Here is a 22,103-nt window from a genome sequence, read left to right as displayed (position 1 = left end):
TGTCCACAGTACCTCCCAGAGAACGCAACAAATGCATTGATTTAATAATAGGGGACTTTATATCAGGGTTGGTGCTGTGAAATCCACACACATTCTGCCATGGCAGGATCTCTTTGCCTGTTGTGTGATCGACTGTTCTCAGACATGTGACTCTTCTTAGTATCAGAGATACAGTCAAGATACTGACTGTGAGTCATACATTCCAGGACACAAAGATAAATGGGGCTGAGTCAGGAGGTCTTTGACCCGTACCTACTTTCTTTTCACTGCATACAGATTGGAATCATTAGATCTATAGGTCATCCTCTGGCTGAATGCTGACTGTAGGGAAAAGAGCCTATGTGATTCTCCCTATTCATCTGTTCAAGCCCATTTTGTGACCCACACAGGAAAATGCAACATAATTTTCTGAAACAGAGGTTGCAAAGTTTATTTTAAGGTGAATTCCCACACGCTCTCAATTTAACAGCCATTGGAATCCACATCTGGGAAGACGTGAACTTTGAAACAATATTGAGCATGCTCTATTAATAATGTTGTTAATATTATTTAACAATGAAAATCATACATTTATGTAAGAAACTTACAAAGTGTCTGAAAAATGATGTCTTCCTAGCAAAAGGCGCTTATAAGATAAAATATTCAAAAAAGATTATATTTATTCACTGATGCATAAAATACTATTTAACTTTCATTAATTAGAACTTAAAATAGACCACTTGAAAAGCTAATCATTCTTTGGACAGCCTTTACAAGACAGAGAGATTCTTACTGAAGTTAAAGAACTCCTTTTTAAAGACCTGTCCATATCAAAGAGTCATTTCTCACCTTTAAAAACCCTTTGCAAATCTACCAGTTACTAAAGATGCTGTGACAAAGTTCCTCCTCTGCCTTGGTGGGTCCTGTGCTTATTGGCAGATTTGCTCTCCTCAGAGGTTCACCAGTAGCCCCCAGTTTGGCCACTTTTGTGGTTCAAATCTGCCATTCACTCTACCTCATCACTGGCCAGCATGGGGAAAAGAAAGAAGAACAATCCCTGCAGTTTCTGCTGATTCACCTAGTGGATCAGGAAACAGGCCAGAGACCTTCCCCTCTGGTGGAACCCACAGTCCAGGTCAACTCTTCCGGAATCAAGTAGGGGGGTGGAGAGATGGGAGAAACCTGGGCCCGCCCTCTACTCCGGGTTCCAGCCCAGGGCCCTGTGGATTGCAGCTGTCTACAGAGGCTCCTGTAACAGTGGCGTGACAGCTACAACTCCCTGGGCTACTTCCCCATGGCCTCCTCCCAACGCCTTCTTTATTCTCACCACAGGACCTTCCTCCTGATGTCTGATGATGCTTGTACTTCTCAGTCTTCCAGCAGTACACCTTCTCACTCTCAGCTTCTTGCACCTCTTGCTCTCAGCTCCTTGTATGCACACCACAAACTGAAGTGAGCTCCTTTTTAAACCCAGGTGCCCTGATTAGCCTGCCTGTCTTAATTGATTCTAGCAGCTTCTTTATTGGCTGCAGGTGTTCTAATCAGCCTGTCTGCCTTAATTGTTTCCAGAAAGTTCCTGATGGTTCCTGAAAGTTCCCTGTTACCTTACCCAGGGAAAAGGGACCTACTTAACCTGGGGCTAATATATCTGCCTTCTATTACTCTCCTGTAGCCATCTGGCCTGACCCTGTCACAATGTCTTATGCAAAAGATTTCTTCCCAAGAAAATTAATCTTTTCAGAACTTGCAAGCCAAACTGTTATAGCTTGAAATGGTTTCATGTAAAGATAGAAACCTACTGTTTACTTTCTGTTGTATCTAGAAATTAATAGATCATTCAGGGCCTTTTGAAAGAAAACTATGTGCTGTGTCCTTATCTGGCAGGCCAGAAGAAAAGGAGTTTTTGCCTCTGTAGGGGGCTGCCTCTGCAGTTGGCGGCAGAGGGGGAAGAAATGGAAAGTTTACCTGGATGGAGTAAGGAGGAACAGGAAGTGGCTGGACCAGGTGGGAGGCATTGCTCTTCCAGGTGACTGGGGAGGGGGAGTATTTATACCCAAAACAGTTTAATAAAATCCGTCTCTCAGCTAAAATAATTGAGGATGCCTCCTTCTGACGAGTGTCCAGTCCAGGTACTCATTATGTCCTGCCCTGTTTTCTGACCATCTGCCCTGAAGCAGGTACTCACGGTTGCGAGCCGCTCCAAAGAGTATGACAATCTTATCACAATTTCTTTGTTACTAGTAATATCGTATTGTACTACTGGTTTCTTTACAATAATCTTAGTATAGCTACTATTTTAGGGGAATTAATGTGACTGACTAAGTTGCTTCCACAGCACTGCAGAGAAGATTTTTTTACCTCGGACAGTAGCACCAATACTTTGAGTGATGACTGCTTTCTTCATGTTCCCAGTGGTATTGTAAGGTTTCCTCGACAGTCCTACTAATATGAAGGTGATGAAGAGTTCTGCCAAGAAAACTTGTGATGAGTTTAGCTTCTTGGAGGAAGCATGTGAACTCTAGGCTTAAATCCAAAGCAAAAATGTGCCAAGAGACCATCAAAAACTCAATGTGCCTACAAGCTAAAAAGCCATCTCTGATGTGATTACAGAGATTTGTTACGCAAAGAAGGCATTCTAGACTGCAGTATCGGTTTAATTGTTGCAGTCTTATTATTTTTACTTCTTTACAAAGACAGATAATATTATATTGCCTCTATATAAATCCATGGTACGTCCACATCTTGAATACTGTGTGCAGATGTGGTCGCCCCATCTCAAAAAAGATACTGGAATTGGAAAAGGTTCAGAAAAGGGCAACTAAAATGATTAGGGGTATGGTGTGTCTGCCATATGAGGAGAGATTAATAAGACTGGGACTTTTCAGCTTGGAAAAAAGACAACTAGGGGAGGTTATGATTGAGGTCTATAAAATCATGACTGATGTGGAGAAAGTAAATAAGGAAGTGTTATTTACTCCTTCTCATAACACAAGAACTAGGGGTCACCCAATGAAATTAATAGGCAGCAGATTTAAAACAAAAGGAAGTATTTTTTTCACACAACACACAGTCAACCTGTGAAACTCCTTGCCAGAGGATGTTGTGAGGGCCAAGACTATAACAGGGTTCAAAAGAGAACAAGATAAATTCATGGAGGATAGGTTCATCAATGGCTATTAGCCAGGATGGGCAGGGATGGTGTCCATAGCCTCTGCTTGCCAGAACCTGGGAATGGGTGACGGGGTGGATCACTTGATGATTACCTGTTCTGTTCATTCCCTCTGAAGCATGTGGCGCTAGCCACTGTCAGAAGACAGGATACTGGGCTAGATGGATACTGACCCAGTATTGGCCGTTTTTATGTTCTTATTCTTAGTTCAAAAATGTTATAAAGTTGAATTGAGGAAAGTATGCCAAAGAAATAAAAAAGATATATTAAATGTGGGGGAGAGAGGGAGCTGGGGAGATTTTTTTCCCCCAGTTTGTGTAATTAAAAAAAATAAGCACGGAGTTGTCAGGGTTCCTTCCCTACTCTTAACTCTAGGGTACAGATGTGGGGACCTGCATGAAAGACCCCCTAAGCTTATTCTTACCAGCTTAGGTTAAAAACTTCCCCAAGGTACAAACTTTGCCTTGTCCTTGAACAGTATGCTGCCACCACCAAGCGTTTTAAACAAAGAACAGGGAAATAGACCACGTGGAGACGTCTTCCCCCCAAATATCCCCCCAAGCCCTACATACCCCCTTTCCTGGGGAGGCTTGGGAGTAATATCGTAACCAATTGGTTACAAAATCATCAAAGACCCAAACCCCTGGATCTTGGAACAATGGAAAAATCAGTCAGGTTCTTAAAAGAAAGATTTTATTTTAAAAAAAAAAAAAAAATGGTAAAAATCATCTCTATAAAATCAGGATGGAAAATACTTTACAGGGTATTCAGATTCAAAACACAGAGGATCACCCTCTGGACAAAACCTTAAAGTTACAGAAAACAGAAATAAACCTCCCTCTTAACACAGGGAAAATTCACATAAAACAAAAGATAAACTAATCCGCCTTGCCTGACTTACCTATACTGGTTGCAATATTGGAGACTTGGATTAGGATGGGTTGGAGAAGAGGGATTTCTGTCTGGCCTCTCTCAGTCCCAAGAGAGAACAACACACAAACAAAGAGCAGAAAAAAAAGCCTCTTCTCCCCCTACCCCCTAAGATTTGAAAGTATCTTGTCCCCTTGTTGGTCCTTTGGGTCAGGTGCCAGCCAGGTTAGCTGAGCTTCTTACCCCATTACAGGTAACAGGATGTTGCCTCTGGCCAGGAGGGAATTTTATAGCACTGTATACAGAAAGGTGGTTACCCTTCCCTTTATATTTATGACAGGAGTGCATCTAGTTTTAGACAGAAGTGGAGTCAATTATGTTGCTCTCTCAGCTGACAAATTGCTAGGTGGGAACAACAGATTCCACTAACAGTACCATTTAAGCTATAATCGTTTTCTTTTACGTGATCTTCAGGAGCTAAACTTAAAAGTTATATCACTCAGTGACATTTTTAAAGCAGTTGCTACCATTTTTATTTAGGGCATATTTAATAATATTTGTTGCACAAACATTTTTTGTAGTGTGTAAAAGATCTCTTTACCATCAGATCTGATGAGGTGCAGCCTTTGTTCTTACATTTGATCTCTCTGACTTTTATTAAGAATTCAAACATAAAAGTTGAATGTGAATTTTTAGACATTGAACGGACAGCTCAGCTACAGAGTCAGAGCGTGGTGAGTTTAGCCACAGCCCTGCCGTTGGCTTTCCCTGCCTCTTGTGGGGTGATAGCCTTGAGCAGTCCTTGCATGTAGGCAATGGTTGATTAGCAACTGAACAGAGTTGCAGTCAGGGAAGGCTTCTTGTGACCTCTCTGTTTTGGTGTTGATCTGGTGCACACATTGAATTGTTCGTAAATATTCTTTTGCTACCTAATTCTGCCTTCCCTTGTTGAGGACTTGTAAAGACAGAAAAGGGGAGAGAGTGAAATTGCGGGTGTGGTGTGGTTGTGGTGGGGGTGTTGTGTGGTGTTTTCTTTGTTTAAAATAACAAATGCAACAATAGATGCAGGACAGAAGAATTTAGATACAATATTTATCTCTAGCACTGTATATTTCTTCACTACTGCCACGGTGGGGCAACTCAGTGAACAGAGGGATTATCTAAATAAAGCATAGGATCAATAATCTGAACAACTATCTCCATTTTTCTGACTCTATAACTCTACAGAAGGCCTCAGTAATCCCTAATTAATTTAAAAGCCATAAATATGTATATTGACTGACAGGTAAACAAATTCAACAAACATACTGCACTTACTGTAGCATTTGAAAAGTTTGTGTGTGTATACACGTACACATAAATATTAAACATGTCCTATAATAGAGTTGAAATGTTAAATCTGTCTTAATTGTACAGTAATGATGCCATACTGTAATCTTAAAATTTAAAAGTACAGCATAATCTTTAATTTTATATGTAAATGGTTTTTCATATTAGCAGTAGTGAGCTTCAGCTTTGGTTTTGTGTGTGCAAATTGGACCCTCAGAAAGAAACATCAGAGTTGAGATTAGATACAAGTTACAGTTAATCACAGTAGTTCCTATGTATTCTACTTTTATAAGTATTTGGAGATCTTTACTATCTAGATAGAGCACTGTTTGGTTGGAACCATATGTTTGTGTGTTTAATTATTGAAAGGAGTAGAATGACTCAGTCCTTCTAAAACATGTACTGCATTTATAACCACATATGGTAAAAATGAATTAGTTATATTCAGAATTGGTCTTCCGTCCTTAGCAGACTGTTTGATGAATAAAAAAGCACTAATTTAAAAACCTGAACTTTGAGGGGCGGAGGGGAACATTGCCTTAAAAACCCATTTCAACCAATGTATTAGAAAAAGCCATAAAAATGGATACATATAGCAGTTATTTTCTTAAGTTAACGATCTTTTCTGGAATGGATAGTTGATCAATATTGGCATATTTTCAAAGGTTTTCAACACATACTCCAATGAAGACTATGACCGGAGAAATGATGAAGTTGACCCAGTGGCTGCATCAGCTGAATATGAACTTGAAAAGCGCGTGGAAAAACTGGAGCTTTTTCCAGTGGAACTAGAAAAAGGTATGCATTCGGTGCACTATTTACAATTTCTCTAAACTGATGTGTAAATCTTTAAAGGGATTACTGCACTTGCTTAGAGGGAATAACTTTAATTCTCAAGGAACCATTGCAAATCTCTTGGCCCTTCAGACTGTTTCTTGACTTTAGCAAAGCTTTTGACACGGTCTCCCACAGTATTCTTGTCAGCAAGTTAAGGAAGTATGGGCTGGATGAATGCACTATAAGGTGGGTAGAAAGCTGGCTAGATTGTCGGGCTCAACGGGTAGTGATCAATGGCTCCATGTCTAGTTGGCAGCCGGTGTCAAGTGGAGTGCCCCAGGGGTCAGTCCTGGGGCCGGTTTTGTTCAATATCTTCATAAATGATCTGGAGGATGGTGTGGATTGCACTCTCAGCAAATTTGCGGATGATACTAAACTGGGAGGAGTGGTAGATACGCTGGAGGGTAGGGATAGGATACAGAAGGACCTAGACAAATTGGAGGTTTGGGCCAAAAGAAATCTGATGAGGTTCAATAAGGATAAGTGCAGGGTCCTACACTTAGGATGGAAGAATCCAATGCACCGCTACAGACTAGGGACCGAATGGCTAGGTAGCAGTTCTGCGGAAAAGGACCTAGGGGTGACAGTGGACGAGAAGCTGGATATGAGTCAGCAGTGTGCCCTTGTTGCCAAGAAGGCCAATGGCATTTTGGGATGTATAAGTAGGGGCATAGCGAGCAGATCGAGGGACGTGATCGTTCCCCTCTATTCGACACTGGTGAGGCCTCATCTGGAGTACTGTGTCCAGTTTTGGGCCCCACACTACAAGAAGGATGTGGATAAATTGGAGAGAGTCCAGCGAAGGGCAACAAAAATGATTAGGGGTCTAGAGCACATGACTTATGAGGAGAGGCTGAGGGAGCTGGGATTGTTTAGTCTGCAGAAGAGAAGAATGAGGGGGGATTTGATAGCTGCTTTCAACTACCTGAAAGGGGGTTCCAAAGAGGATGGCTCTAGACTGTTCTCAATGGTAGCAGATGACAGAACGAGGAGTAATGGTCTCAAGTTGCAATGGGGGAGGTTTAGATTGGATATTAGGAAAAACTTTTTCACTAAGAGGGTGGTGAAACACTGGAATGCGTTACCTAGGGAGGTGGTAGAATCTTCTTCCTTAGAGGTTTTTAAGGTCAGGCTTGACAAAGCCCTGGCTGGGATGATTTAACTGGGAATTGGTCCTGCTTCGAGCAGGGGGTTGGACTAGATGACCTTCTGGGGTCCCTTCTAACCCTGATATTCTATGATTCTATGAAAAATATTAAATAATATTATTTAAGGAACCAGTTCAAGGACAATAGTTCTGTATTTCTGTAAGTTGTTGTTTCCTGTAGTTCACCTTACACATTAATTGACATGATTTTTCATATTAACTTTTCATTCTCCTCTGGAACATTAGCCATCTTGCCTAAATCTAGTAACCTTTTCCAAATGGCAAATGCAATATTATCTGTCTTTGGTGTGTTATTAAAACTGCAGAAAATTAAGAGTCTCACCAAGGAAATAATTAAAAGTGGGTTTAATCACATGAAAAAAATCAAAGGAAAACAAAAGCCAGATGCAAATGTACTTCTTTAAATGCCAAATTACTTTAAAATCAAACATATATTGCTGCTTTTATTTGTCTTCTCCACAGATGAAGATGGACTTGGCATCAGTATTATTGGAATGGGTGTTGGAGCAGATGCAGGCCTTGAAAAACTGGGAATATTTGTCAAAACAGTAACAGAAGGTGGGGCAGCCGAAAGAGATGGCAGGTAAACTAGATTCAGTGTTTGGAATCTTCCTCAACAATAGTTGTTATGGATATTGATTTTTGTAGAAAATAATTTCTGGTTGTTTGCATATGGCAAAAAATTGTGTGTAATTTTATAGCTAGAAATTTGAGTTAGTGTTAAGGCCCAAATGTTCTAATCTGGGTACCTAAAGGTAGGCTTCTAAATAAAAGTAGCAACCTGAAATTTCAGAAGATAATTGTTTTGATTATCTCACTTGTGATGCTTTAAAGAGGCCAGATTTGCAGATGGTGGTTGCTCACAACTTCCTGAAAACCAAGCCCCTGTAGCATTTGGTTGGTTGTCCAAAATCAAGTTGATTGTCCAAAATCAGAAGTGCTGAAGCATTTATGATGTCTTTGAATGGTGGTGAGTGCCTGCAGCTCCCATTGGTTTCAAAGAGAATTTTGGATGATCAGTATCTATGAAAAAAGGTTCCTCAGCAACATTTTTCTAGTTTTTCCTGTGTAGTTGTGTGCCCTTGAGTTCCTCATTTCTCACTTAACATGCACTTTTTGAAAATCACGAATGCAGAATGATCTTCAGTATTATAAATTCTTCTTTGAGTGATTGCACACATGCATTCCAGCTCTTCGTAACTTTACTCTTTGTAAGGTGGTGTCAGGAAATAAATCAATGGGGACGTGGCACGTCCGGCCGATAAATGGTTGATACAAACCAAAGTGCTTTTACAGAAAGCTTTTATTTATTTAGTCTCCAGCACTTACACACGTCCGCAACAGGTTAGGAGAGCACCTCAAATATACCCCTGATTAATATTTATGCAAGGTCTTCAGGAGGTCTCGAGTGGATCTCTGTAGACTTCTGGTGGCCACCCTTCCATCTGCAGGGGAACTTGAGAGGAATCCCAGAAATGTCCGAAGTGTCCCAAGTATACAAATGTCCACCGAGCTCAGACCTCTTCCCCCATTTATACTCAGTTACATAGCTTGTTCATAAAAACAAAAAAAACCTGCTGAGCAGAAGTTATGTGGAGTTTTCCAGCCAGCGAATTTTCCATCAGTTAACCAGATGTATTTCACATAGCAACAGTTAAAATATTGCCAGACTTCCTATCATGCAAAACCTCATGCTTCAGCAATTTTGAGAAGCTCAAGTGTGGAGGGCACATGGCCATGCTTATTCCTCATGGGCATTCACTTCCCCCTCCCCTCCTGGCCTGTAAGTTGTGCTAAGGTTTCAGTAGCTGGTTTTTTACCTGCTTTCAGCAATAAGCATAATAATTGGTATTCCAGCTGCTGGCAGTGGTCTAGGCATGTTACTAGGCTCTGGGCTATCAAAAATCTCCCCTCTACAAATTCACCTAGCTCATGAACAGTTCCTGTGTTTTTCAGTAGATCAGGATCACTTTCAGTATCAAGTGTTCCCGTTTGGCCTTCTTGCCTGCCCCAAGAGTGTTCCTTGAGGTGCTGGCAGTGGTCGCAGCTTACCTTCGATGTCTGGGCATAATCATTTTCTATACCTCAATGAATGGCTACTCAAGGGACAATCTTATAATGAGGTTTTTGCCACCATAAAGATAAGATCTCAGTTCTGCAAGCTAGAATTGCCACTCAACATTGAGAAATTCACTTTGAGCCTGGTACAAAGAGTGGAGTTCATAGGAGCCTCCTTAGACGCTATATCAGCCAGGGCTTATCTTTCCTCCAACAGATTCTCGATGTTAGCAGATCTCATCTCAAAGATTCAAATCAGCCCAAAGACATAGATAAGAAGTTGTCTTCAATTGCTTGGATATCTGGCAGCCTGCACCTTTGAGACACCACATATGAGGCTTCTCCTTTGGTGGTTTGAGGACTGGTTCAGGACTGTTTATACTCCAAACAAACACAGCCTGCACAAGTTATTGTTGGTCCTCATCAGGGAGATCATACTAGATTTTTGCTTTGGCCCCTTTAATATTTGTCTCCAGTTGACCAATGATCAGGTAGCTGAGAAAGAACTCTCATGTTCTTTCCAAAATACTTCATTCATTCGAGACAGGTGTACACAACTCTCTGAATATGGATCACCTTATCCCTGAATATGGAACATCTATTGTGCATCAGCTCTGGAGGTTCTTTCCACCTCATCCTTATATGGTAATCAGTAAGCATAATAATCAAAACACCATCTTTTAGCAATAAATATGAATATATTTTGAGGATGTCTCAAATATCCTAGAATAATTGAATAAAGATTGGGGTGGGATTCCTAATATTGTAATTTGCAGATAAGAATTGTACTTCAGTAGCTGCAGTAAATTTTCCATGTCTTTCTGCAAAAGTCAGGAGATTACTCCGGGTATTACTTGCCCTCGGGGAAGATGAGAAACTGTAGTGAGGGAATTCCGAGTGACTGAGCACCACTGTCTTATTCATGTGCTCCAGACATAGCAGATGTTGGGTAGTTGCCATGTAAAGGGCATTCTGTGGTAAATGTCATTGGCCAATTGAACCAGAGAGGTTGCTGTAAGCTCCAGTCCAAATTAAGCATAGGATGATTGATAGATAGAGGTAATAAAAAGTGAAGGAATCAGTGGGCAAACTGAAAATGAAATACCAATACTCTCATTACATGTGATAGGGTAAATGGCTACTTTGTATAAATAATCTCCCAGTTCAAGTACAGGACAGGTGTAGTGGATGATGCATCATTTGAAAAAAATTTTCTGATAATAAATTTACCTGAGAACAGCTGCTGAGGAATGTGTAACAATTCACAACTTGAAACATATACTAAATTATATCTGTTCAAAATTTGAAGTCACATTTTTAGGACCTAATTCTGCAATCTTTCTGATATTGAGAAGCAATTAGGCAAGTTGTTCCAGGAACTTAAATTAGTTCATATGCTGTTCCCTGTAAGTGAGGCTTGAAGAACTGGCCCTTAGAAAATAATAGAGAAACCACCAATTTTTTTAATAATAAAATACTGTTAAACTTTTTCTTTTTAAGTCTTTGTCACCCGAAAACCCTTCTCCCATTTGGTACTTAATTTGTTCACACACACACACGCACGCGCACACACACACACACACACACACACACGAGCTGGTGAGAAATAGCATGTTGTTGTTCAGATTGGTGTCAAGCCATTCAACACATCTGTAAAACTGTCAGGAACAGGATGGAGGAAGAATCAAATGGGGGGTAAAGGTTGAAAGTAACTGTCTGAAAATTAATTGTAACTGGTGTAATAATACATATTATATAATCTGGTGTAATTATATATTATAAATGAATAACCGTCCTTCATCTTCATATATGTTGTACAAATGCCTTTAATATTTAGAAAAAAGGATGCTGTTGATTCCGCTGTTTAAAAAAAGGTTTTAGGACAGAATTTTTCCTCCTGCTCCTTTGTCATGTAATGCTGATTTCGTAAAGACAATGGCCTACGTGCACCATCCAATACAAACCCGATAAAGTCATCTTGACAGTTATATCTTCAAAATCCCAGATGGATAAAGAGAGAGGAAAGAATTCAATTTACTGAAAAGGAACTCTGATTATTTTATTTTATTCTATAATTTTAACATACATTGTATGTTACCTCTACATTTTTTATTAGCACTTTTATTCCACTTTTACATATTAAGGCCTGAGTTTCAAAAGGTCAGATACAAAATGGATGCTAATATATGTAAACACGTTTGCCTAATTTCTGTATTTACTACAATTCCGTGTGCAAATTGTGAATTTTGACTTGCAAAGGACCAGCTATTTGACAAACTGGCCATTTGTGCACAAATAACAGATTTGCATTTGGAATTATGTTAATTGCAAAAGCAGTTTTAGCAAGCAAAAATGCACATTAATTTCTTTATGGCATTGGCCTTCTGACAAATCAGTTCTCAATTACATAGAAAATCTTATTAGTATTGCTTATTTTGGTAGTGTCTCCCGGGTCAAGGATTCTTTCCAAACATAGAATAAGACATGATTGGAAAATAAATGTGATTACTCTTACATGTGTGTATATATAGGAATACTTACTTGGCATCATATAGAAAATATCCTTTTCCATGGCACATATTACGTATTTGGAGAACTAAGAAGACTGAAATAAGAAATGGAAATAAATTAGTAAGCCGCAAAGAAAAGAAATAGAGAGAAGTAATAACCAAAGTGGGCTAATGGACAAAAAAACTCTCATAATCTGTCAGTCTTTTTATATTATTGAGGTATGTTCAATGTAATGGCAACAGTTACATGTATAAAAATGATATACAGTTCTAAAAAGGGAGTAGGTGGGGTTGCAGAGATGCAGTTTGTAGGCTTCCACAAAAGCAGTATTTTCAAAATTCGCTGTGTCTGGATGGGAAATAATCCATTGATCCACAGTTGGTCCACAGTGACAGCATGAACTTTGAAGCTGCCAGAGTAGCTCTAAGGAGCCATTTGTGCTCAGCAGTATAGTTCAGAAAGTTGGGAGATGTTATTCAAAATGCATGTAGAAATGTGAGGTGTTATGCCAAAGCTGAGAGTGAAATTATTTTTAGTACTCCTTCGCAAAATGTAGTTTCTAATTTGCATTCCCGGAGCATGTGGTTCTGAGGTCCTGAGGAAAACTTCCATTAGAAGATATTTATGCTCAGGAAAAAGTGCCGTTTTTAAATATCTTGACTTAAAACAAGTAACTTTCATCTGCTCTGTTTCTGTTGGTTCCTTTTAAATCTGTGTTATCTGATATAGTAGCTCACATACAGATGTTTGAAAATGTGTTTCTTTTACGATTTTTATATGCTTTTTCATTTGGAAAACTGTTGGAATTTGTATGTTTCTAGCAGAGCTGAATTTGATATGTCTCTCTTCCCTCCATGTACCTTTAATAAATGATGATGCTATCTCTGCCCTAGGGATGCATTCACAGGTTTACAGTTGTGTGTGTTGCAGAATGAAAAGAGTAGCAATTCATTGTTTTTAACTTTGCCACATGGAGCAGTAGGTTGTGTTATAAATAGATGTTTAAAATCTAGGAGATTCTTCCCCTGGTAAAACAATTTAAGGCTTTATCCTTCATTCCTTGTACATCCAAGACTCCCTTTCACGTCACTGAGAATTCCTGGTGTGCAGGGGATGCAAGATCAGACCTCTTAAAGATAATTTTAAAGACTAATTTACCCTATTTGAAGTTTAGGCATAATCTACTGAGTAGTGGCCGTTTAGGTACATGATAGATTATTAAAATATGCTTTTGCTCTAAAGAATACTCCGTTTTCAAGTAGCATGAAATACTAGAACTGCAGTTTACATTGTTCTTCAAGATTGTTTAGAAAAGGACAATGTGTAAGTTATTCAAGTTTCAGAGTAGCAGCCGTGTTAGTCTGTATCCGCAAAAAGAAAAGGAGGACTTGTGGCACCTTAGAGACTAAGAAATTTATTTGAGCATAAGCTTTCGTGAGCATAAGCTTTCGGATGAAGTGAGCTGTAGCTCACGAAAGCTTATGCTCAATTAAATTTGTTAGTCTCTAAGGTGCCACAAGTCCTCCTTTTCTTTTTAAGTTATTCAGGTATCTCAAGGTATGTCTACAGCCACTGTAGCAACATAGCTCTGATGCTTCAGCTGTGTCACTGTAGTACTGCAGCTGACACTTCCTACATCAATGGAAGGGGCTTTTCCATCAGTGTAGTTAATCCATCTCTCCTAGAGTTGGTAACCAGGTCTACAGACAAATTTTTCCATCAACTTAGCTGGGTCTAAACTCTGGAATAGGTTGACCTAACTACAGCGCACAGTCCTGAGTGATGTAGCTAGATCCCTTTAACTTTTAAGTGTAGATCAGGTGTGAGTTTAATTTTGTAATGTTCCAGACTCAGCAATTTGTTTTACCTGTGATTACCTACAATACTACTGATATGGAGGAATGTAATTACTCATAATACTAAGATTGTCTAAAGCTGTAATTATGAGGTATCTGTACACAGGAAGTGAAATAATTTTGTATTTTTTTCTTTGCTGTTGCTTCTGTACTTAGCAATACGAAATAGCAAAGCATGCTTTGCCCCACTTCAGGAATGCGTTTAAGCATGTGCTCATATACCAATGAAGTCAGCCCTTCCCTAAATTGGTGTCTGTATCACATAACAAACAGACTGCATAATGTTGTACGGATGGTATTTACTTCATTTTTTTTTATTTTGGTGTAACTCCAAACGCTTTTTTAAAAGCTACAATTATTGCTTCCTTTTATGTTTTGATGAGTAATTTAGGGATTTTATTTGTTTTTCTGAAAGGATCCAAGTAAATGACCAAATTGTAGAAGTGGATGGAATCAGTCTGGTTGGCGTTACACAGAATTTTGCTGCAACAGTTCTCAGAAACACCAAAGGAAATGTCAGGTGAGTAACTGTGTTTGAAGAAGAACATACTGATGGTACTAAACATTTCAAATTATCTAGTTGCTTCCATTAGGAGTATCAATTTCTTGGTGTAGGGGCAATACAAGAAAGTGGAAAGGGAGAGGCCTCTCTGTCCTTTTAACCTGTAACATCTCTGCTGGGACTCCCAGCAATGGTATAAATGATATTAATTTTTTGTGATGGGACTACGTGATAATTAAGACTTGGACTGAAACCACAGGTAGGGTCAGATCCTCAATTGCTGTAATTTGGTCAAAGTTGATTTCTTTCAAAGGATTTAAACCAGGCTCTGACCCATTGTTCACACAGGCCACCAAATAGGTGTCAGTCAAATGGAAACCTCAAGGAGAATCATTACCAATACTATCCTAATATTAATTCACTGAGCCACCCTTTCCCCAGTACTTGCTCTGGGTTTATCCCCATATCAGGTAGTTTGTCTACTTCCTTGCTATAAAATGTGTTATTCATTTGATTAGTACCTGTTAGTTAAAAGGGATTGTTGCAAGTGTCAGTAAAACAGTGAACAGGTTAGAAAATATTGTAAAATTCACTGAGTAAAATTCTTAATACAAGATGTAAATTCATAATGCAAAAATGTAAAATACTTGTAAGAACCATAATACAATAATATACATTTTCTAACCATTAAACTGTTCTACCAGTTTTATAAATAGAATGTATACGCTCATATACGCTGTTAAACTACCTGCTAATTGCAAATATTTAACTTTGACGAATTAATAAATATTTAAAAACAAATATTTAACTTTGACAAATTAATAAACAAAGAAAATGTGTAGCATATTGTAAACTAATATCCAAGCTGTAACTGCCTTCAGTTAATTGCAGTTCCCAAAATTCGCTGCACAGAGGATAGACCTGACCTCTGATTCATATGATTTGGAGCCGGTTCCTATTCTTGTTGAACTCAATGACAAAACTATTGGTTTCACTGGAAACAAGGTCAGCCCGCTCCAGTTGCAGTGTTGGGTACATGCAGTAGTCATGTGACAGTAAGACTTTTCCAGCTGATCCTTAAGTAACATTTGAGGAAGACGTTAGCTTTGGCATTGGCAACGTAGTAGACTGTGCAGGTGGGCAGAGTGCTGGGTTTTTGTTATGGTTTATATTTAGGAAACTAATTTTGTAAAAATTGTAGTTTAATTACAAGAGAGTATTAGTCTTCTGTGTAACATATGCAATTGTAGCTATGTTAATTGGGTCCCAATCCTGCAAAGACTTCCACAGAGATTTAACTTTAGGAACTGGGAATTGGTGGCAATCATCCGTCTTGAAAAGTGAAGAGCTAAAGCAGTTCTGAAATTGTGTCATGCTGCAACATCACAAGTGGCTCAAGCGTTCAATTCTCTAGCAGCAGTCCTTGCCACAAATCGTGCAGGTGTAAGGCTGGGGGCTAGAGAATGAATCCGGTGCACTACTAATGCTTGAGGCCTAATGCAGTTTCTTCTTCACTCTCTTGGCTTTTCTTGTTCTCAATCACCTCTCTTCAGCCTCTTTGACTCCCGGGCAAAGCGCAGCCCTCTAGTGTAGTCTATCACTAGCTATCTTCCCAGCTTGCAGTGTTGATGTTGAAAGATTTCAAGTCCCTCTTGCAAAAGTGCTTGAGCTTACATTGACCCAGTGGCCCTAGAGCATCCTCCTTTTCTCTGTACAGGGAATCCTTAGAATGCATCCACCCTGTACAGACGACCAAGCCAACGGAAATGTTTGTGTTTGAGAATAGTGATTAGACTTGGTAATTTTGCTTTCTCTAGTACTTTGGTGTCAGGAACTTTGGTTTCCTGTTTGATAGTTAGAATATGGTGAGGACAGCAGGTGTGAAAGGTGTTTAGCCTTCTTTCATGCCGGCTGTAGGTGTTTAAGGTCTCACCATAATAAAGCACTATGCTCAAAATGCACGTCTAGTAGACCCAAATCTTAGTGTTCAGTGTTAGTTTCCTGTTATCCCACACACGCTTGGTCAGGTGGCCTAATGTAGTAGCTGCCTTTCTGATATGCGAATTAACTTATCTCCAGATGACGAGTTTATCTGATACAATTGATCCTAGATAGCAGAATTTCTGCACAACTTCTATCATGGTGTTAGTGATTGAAACCCTGGTGTAATCAACACACTTTGTGCTATTATTGTTTTCTTTAGACTGATAGTCCACATTCAACACAAGCTAGCACAAAGCTATTGAAAAATTGCTGAAGCTCTTATTCACTATGTGCGACGAGCATTGAATTATTGGTGAATAGAAGTTCTCTTATCAGCGTGTGTTTGAGTTTGCTTTTTGCTCTTAGATGTTGTGACACAGAGGCCCACTGGTGGTTTACTACTCTGTCTCAGCAACTTGTGTCAGGCCTGACATACTCACTACTCCTAACACACTGTTGTCATGATATATACCCAAAATGTGGCATGTAATAATCATAGGAAAACTAATAAATCACTGATCTTTAATGTTCTTGCATGTGTATCTATAAGGTATGTACAAAAAGTTATAGATATGTGTTAGAATCATGTTATTAAAATGTGTTTGGCAAGCAATGCATAATCCCAGTCTGCTATAGACAATGGAATGTGTATTTGCTTGGCTGACCAGTCTGGTCATCAGGCAGAGACAATAAAGGTGCATTTATACAAAAGGTAAACAAAGCCGTTGAACTAGCAAGGGGAAGAGATAACTACTCAACTGTCACCAGCTGGAGAAGAACCAGCATGAAATCTTCTCCAGACCACATGGCATCTCTTCAGATGGACAAAAAGAACTTTATTTGAGAATAGATAGACAGATAATAGATATTCTCTCTTTATCTGAGAATATAACTTTATATTCCAGTGGTTTACTAGAATATAAAGACAAGGGGTCTGAGCCTCATACAATATTACTGTACTATAAAAGAGTACCAAGTGAGATCTTTTATGAAAGCTAATGACACATTGGTGATTAATATCACTGGGGAATGTGTGTAGTGACACTATATGAGGAATTATGAATGCTCACTGATATTATAATTTAAAGTCTGGGACCAAACAAAGGGAGAAACTAGTTTTCTCCCAGATGGGAGGGACTGCAGCTATCTACCTGTTTCAATGAAATTCTTGCTCCTGGGTGCATTCTGTACCAAAAAATTTAAAATTCTAAAAATTGTATTTGTTAAAATAACACTACATAATCATGCCAGTTTTCATTATTTTGGTAATTTATTTCAAAATACCAGTCAGCAAGTATGTCTGTAACAATACAGACACACACAAAAATTCCCCCAGGAGTAGAGAGTTAAAGAAACCCCTGTGACAACCAAGTGACTTCTCTGCCCCCTTTCTCCCCCAGAGCTCAGCCGGGGGCCAGACACCCACAACCCCTCCCTCCTCCAGAGCCCAACTGCGGGCCTCCCCAGCAAAAACACCTGAACCTCCTCCCCCACCAGAGCTCAGCCACGCCCTCCCCCAGCCCAGATACCTGCACCCCCCAGCCAATACACCCGAACCCCCCCGCCCCCCAGAGCACAGCCACGGGTCCCTCCCGGCCCAAATACCTGCACCCACTCCCCACCCAGAGCCCAGGGATCCAGAGGGAGAAACAACCTAATGCCAGTCCCAGGCTTGCACAGCGTTTCCTGCATGCCACCCTCTCCTTCCCTCAGGGCATGCTGGGAACTGCAGCTGCCAGGAACCCTGTAGCTCCCTCTCCCTCCCACCCAGCAGTGTCTTCTATATGCAAGCTGGGTTCTGCTGGGTTCAGTGGCCCCTAGTAGTGGCTAGCAGCACTGCAGCCCATTGCTGTGGTGGAAAGGAAATTCTGCACGCACAACATTAATTTCTGCAAAATTCTGAATTGCGCAGTGGCGCAGAATTCCCCCAGTAGTAAATTAAGCAAGGTGTGACCAAAAACAATGGAAGCCCCATTTATGTTTGAATCATCAGGGGGAGGGGAAGCCCACAGGAAGGAAAGAACAGCATGAGGTCATCCTGAGTGTGCAGACAAAACAGTGACTTTGGGAAGATAAAAGGAGAGAGAAAAAGCCTTCTTGGTTTCCATCACTGGACAGACACCTGAACTCTTGCAATCTGCCAAAGATGGGTCCTTCAGCTAAGGAGGTTGAAGTCTCTGGGAACTGAATATAGGTGAGAAACCTGCTTAGGCAAAGATCAAGGGAAGATGGTCCTTTGTACTGTTTTGGAAGGGCCTGACTAAGAGAGGGAGTCAGCTATGGATGGAAAGAAAATGATTGCTAAGAAATCTACCTTGAACTGTGGCTGTAGCTTGTTTGAATTAAGTCTTAGGGCAAGTCTACACTACAGTGCTACATCAGTGCAGCTGCATCACTATAGCGCATCTGGGGAAGATGCGCCATGCCAACGGGAGAGCACTCTCCCATTGCCCTTAGAGAGAAGCGTAAGCTATGTTGTCGGGAGAACGTCTCCTGATGACATAGCGCCGATGTGGACAGCATGAAACTTTTGTCACTCGGGGGGACTTTTTCACACCCCTGAGTGATGTAAATTAGATCGACTTAAGCAGTGGTGTAGACTTTTCCCTAGACACTAGCAAGCATATTTTACTTTTATTTGCTTGTAACCATTTGTCTTTATCCCTTCTACTTGGTATCACTTAAAGTGATATGCTGTGCTTTTAAAGGAACAACAAACCTTATTAATTCTCTGTGTGTTCCAGGAGGGGGCTGGATGCTTCAACCCTCTCTGGTTTGGGGAAAATTTGGGACTGGGGATATGTCGGGGTCACCATGCAAGTAGTAACTAAGGCTGGTGGGGACCAGAGTGGAGCTGTGATGTAACAAGCAGGCTGCTAGAGTCAGAGGTGCTGAAGCAGGTCTGCTCAACACACAGACACTTAGTGCATGCTTGTATGCTGGCTGGGAGCATCCAGACAGGGAGCTACAGCAGCAGAGCATTTTGAGGCACGCAGGATTACAGGACAAGTGGTGACATCATCTCTCAGTAGCCTGAATTGAACCCTAAAACATTACAGATGTGTAATGTTGAAGAGTTTTCCATCTGATTTTGTACCGAGATTTACATCCTTAGTGCTAGATGAGAAAGCATGGCGAAGCAGCAGAGGGAGGAATATGCCAAAGAGTACTGCTGCCAAAACACATCCTTATGCTTTGAAATCCACCGCAGTTTTTGTAAGATTAAAATCCTCCATGTATTTAATTATTATTCAGTGTACTGTGGGGCAGATTGCCCACTTCCATGGAAAATAACAGGTTTGGTAGGAAGGAGAAAACACAAGGGGATCTTCACATAGCTTTCCCTAGGTCCTTCATCATGGATTAAATTATAATCTGACTAGTTGCCATATAGACCCTTTTGTCATAAAATATCGTATTGTCCTGATATTTCTTTGTTGCTGTTCTGCACACATTGTGAAGTGTAGTGTGCATCCCATATACAAAGATCATGTCCTCAGAGAATCCATTTTGAAGCACTTGGAGGAGAGGAAGGTGATTAGAAACAGTCAACATGGATTCACCAAGGGAAAGGCATGCCTGACCTACCTGATTGCCTTCTGTGATGAGATAACTGGTTCTGTGGATATGGGGAAGATGGTGGACTTGATATACCTTGACTTTAGCAAAGCTTTTGACACGGTCTCCCACAGTATTCTTGCCAGCAAGTTAAAGAAGTATGGGCTGGATGAATGGACTATAAGGTGGACAGAAAGCTGGCTAGATCGTCGGGCCCAACGGGTAGTGATCAACGACTCGATGTCTAATTGGCAGCCGGTATCAAGCAGAGTGCCCCAGGGGTCAGTTCTCGGGCCAGTTTTGTTCAACATCTTCATTAATGATCTGGAGGATGGGGTGGATTGCACCCTCAGCAGGTTCACAGATGACACTAAGCTGGGGGGATACGCTGGAGGATAGTGATAGGGTCCAGAGTGACCTAGACAAATTGGAGGATTGGGCAAAAAAAGATGCGGTTCAACAAGGACAGGTGCAGAGTCCTGCAATTAGGGCGGAAGAATCCCATGCACCGCTACAGGCTGGGGACTGACTGGCTAAGCAGCAGTTCTGCAGAAAAGGAGCTAGGAATTACAGTGGACGAGAAGCTGGATATGAATCAACAGTGTGCCCTTGTTGCCAAGAATGCTACCAGCATATTGGGCTGCATTAGTAGGAGCATTGCCAGCAGATTGAGGGACGTGACTATTCCCCTCTATTTGGTACTGGTGAGGCCACATCTAGAGTATTGCATCCAGTTTTGGGCCCCCCGCTACAGAAAGGATGTGGACAAATTGGAGAGAGTCCAGCAGAGGGCAACGAAAATGATTAGGGGGCTGGGGCACATGACTTATGAGGAGAGACTGAAGGAACTGGGCTTATTTAGTCTGCAGAAGAGAAGAGAGAGGGGGCATTTGATAGGAGCTTTCTACTACCTGAAGGGGGGTTTCAAAGAGGATGAAGCTCGGCTGTTCTCAGTGGTGGCAGATGACAGAACAAGAAGCAATGGTTCCAAGTTGCAGTGGGGGAGGTCTAGGTTGGATATTAGGAAATACTGTTTCACTAAGAGGGTGGTGAAGCGCTGGAATGGGTTACCTAGGGAGGTAGTGCAGTCTCCATCCTTAGAGGTTTTTAAGGCCTGGCTTGACAAAGCCCTGCCTGGGATGATTTAGTTGGGGTTGGTCCTGCTTTGAGCAGGGGGTTGGATTAGATGACCTCCTGAGGTCTCTTCCAACCCTAATCTTCTATCATTCTATGATCATTGGCTCCTTACAGGTCTCATTTATCAGGGAGAGGTTTGAGTTTTTACATTGTTGCTATTTGTAAGCTTAAAATACTGAGTTTTCACAGAAAGTTGTGACTGAACACATCAGTGTCACAACCGGATAAAGAAGATTTTAATAAATAATATACATATTTCAATGAAAATATTTTATAAGCATATACATGCACACTTACACAAAGCTTATGCCGTTAGCACCCCTTCCTACTAATGCAGGTATCTGCTGAGGAGAAGGGATGGGGTAGAATTTGGTACAACTCCCTTTCTGATTTTGCTTCATTTAAGAAAACTGTACGATAAAGACCCTCCAGTTTCCTCAATTCTAATTGTGTCCCAAAGTTCCGTGGTCCATCTCACAGGGAAGCCCAGAAATGTGTGAAATGTAATTGGCCAGACTGCTTGGGATCAGTAGAGTGAGAAGATTTGCCAAGCTCCATCATGAAGTCTGTGACATAGACATCATACACAAGTACTGTTAGGCCCTGACAGGTTACCTTGTTTTATGTTCTGTTTACTTCAGTGTACTGTGTTTGCTTTTAATTACTCAAAAGCTAGACCCATTCCTGAAATCATCCCCTAACATCTCTCTTAATTTAATGCCTTTTGAGGGTGAATCTCAGGGTGCCAAAGGTTACTACCAGCTTGAAAGTGTGGCTCTACCATAAACATAAACATTTGCTTATAGAGTAGATTGGATCAAATATTGGTCTCTTAAAAACATTATTCATAAAAGAGGATTGCGTATTTTGCTGTCATTTTTATTCCCTCTTACGCATGCAGAGCCATGAATGCTGGCTGTGTTGTAAAGGAAAAAAATCTGTTTCATGGCAGAACCTGTCTCCTGTTTCAGCTGCCGTGACACAGTAGCAGGTTTACAGAACAATCTCTCATCCCCCCTCTCTTTCATGGACACACTTTCATTCTGGACCACACACCCTCCCTGGCCTTAGGAGAGCTTACGAGAATCATTTGGGACAGGATTCCTCTCCTCTCCACAGCTATTTGTGCCTGGCTGCTGTAAGTAT

The 22,103-nt window shown here is 40.7% G+C and overlaps 1 protein-coding gene across 24 annotated transcripts in view; it reads left to right on the top strand.

Moving 5' to 3' along the window:
- PPP1R9A (protein phosphatase 1 regulatory subunit 9A) overlaps positions 1–22,103 on the top strand; it is a 243,639-nt gene that overhangs the window by 145,858 nt on the left and 75,678 nt on the right. For all 24 annotated transcript variants that reach the window (XM_043541166.1, XM_043541165.1, XM_043541172.1 and 21 more), the window contains exons 3-5: positions 6,013–6,145; positions 7,815–7,935; positions 14,193–14,297. In XM_043541166.1, the coding sequence (XP_043397101.1) occupies positions 6,013–6,145; positions 7,815–7,935; positions 14,193–14,297 (359 nt within the window). The remainder of the gene's footprint in view (positions 1–6,012; positions 6,146–7,814; positions 7,936–14,192; positions 14,298–22,103) is intronic.

This window comes from Chelonia mydas, chromosome 2 (assembly GCF_015237465.2).
Source record: "Chelonia mydas isolate rCheMyd1 chromosome 2, rCheMyd1.pri.v2, whole genome shotgun sequence".
Taxonomy (NCBI): Eukaryota; Metazoa; Chordata; order Testudines; family Cheloniidae; genus Chelonia; species Chelonia mydas.
Note: the sequence above shows the minus strand (reverse complement) of the source record. Positions and strands in the feature narration are given on the sequence as shown.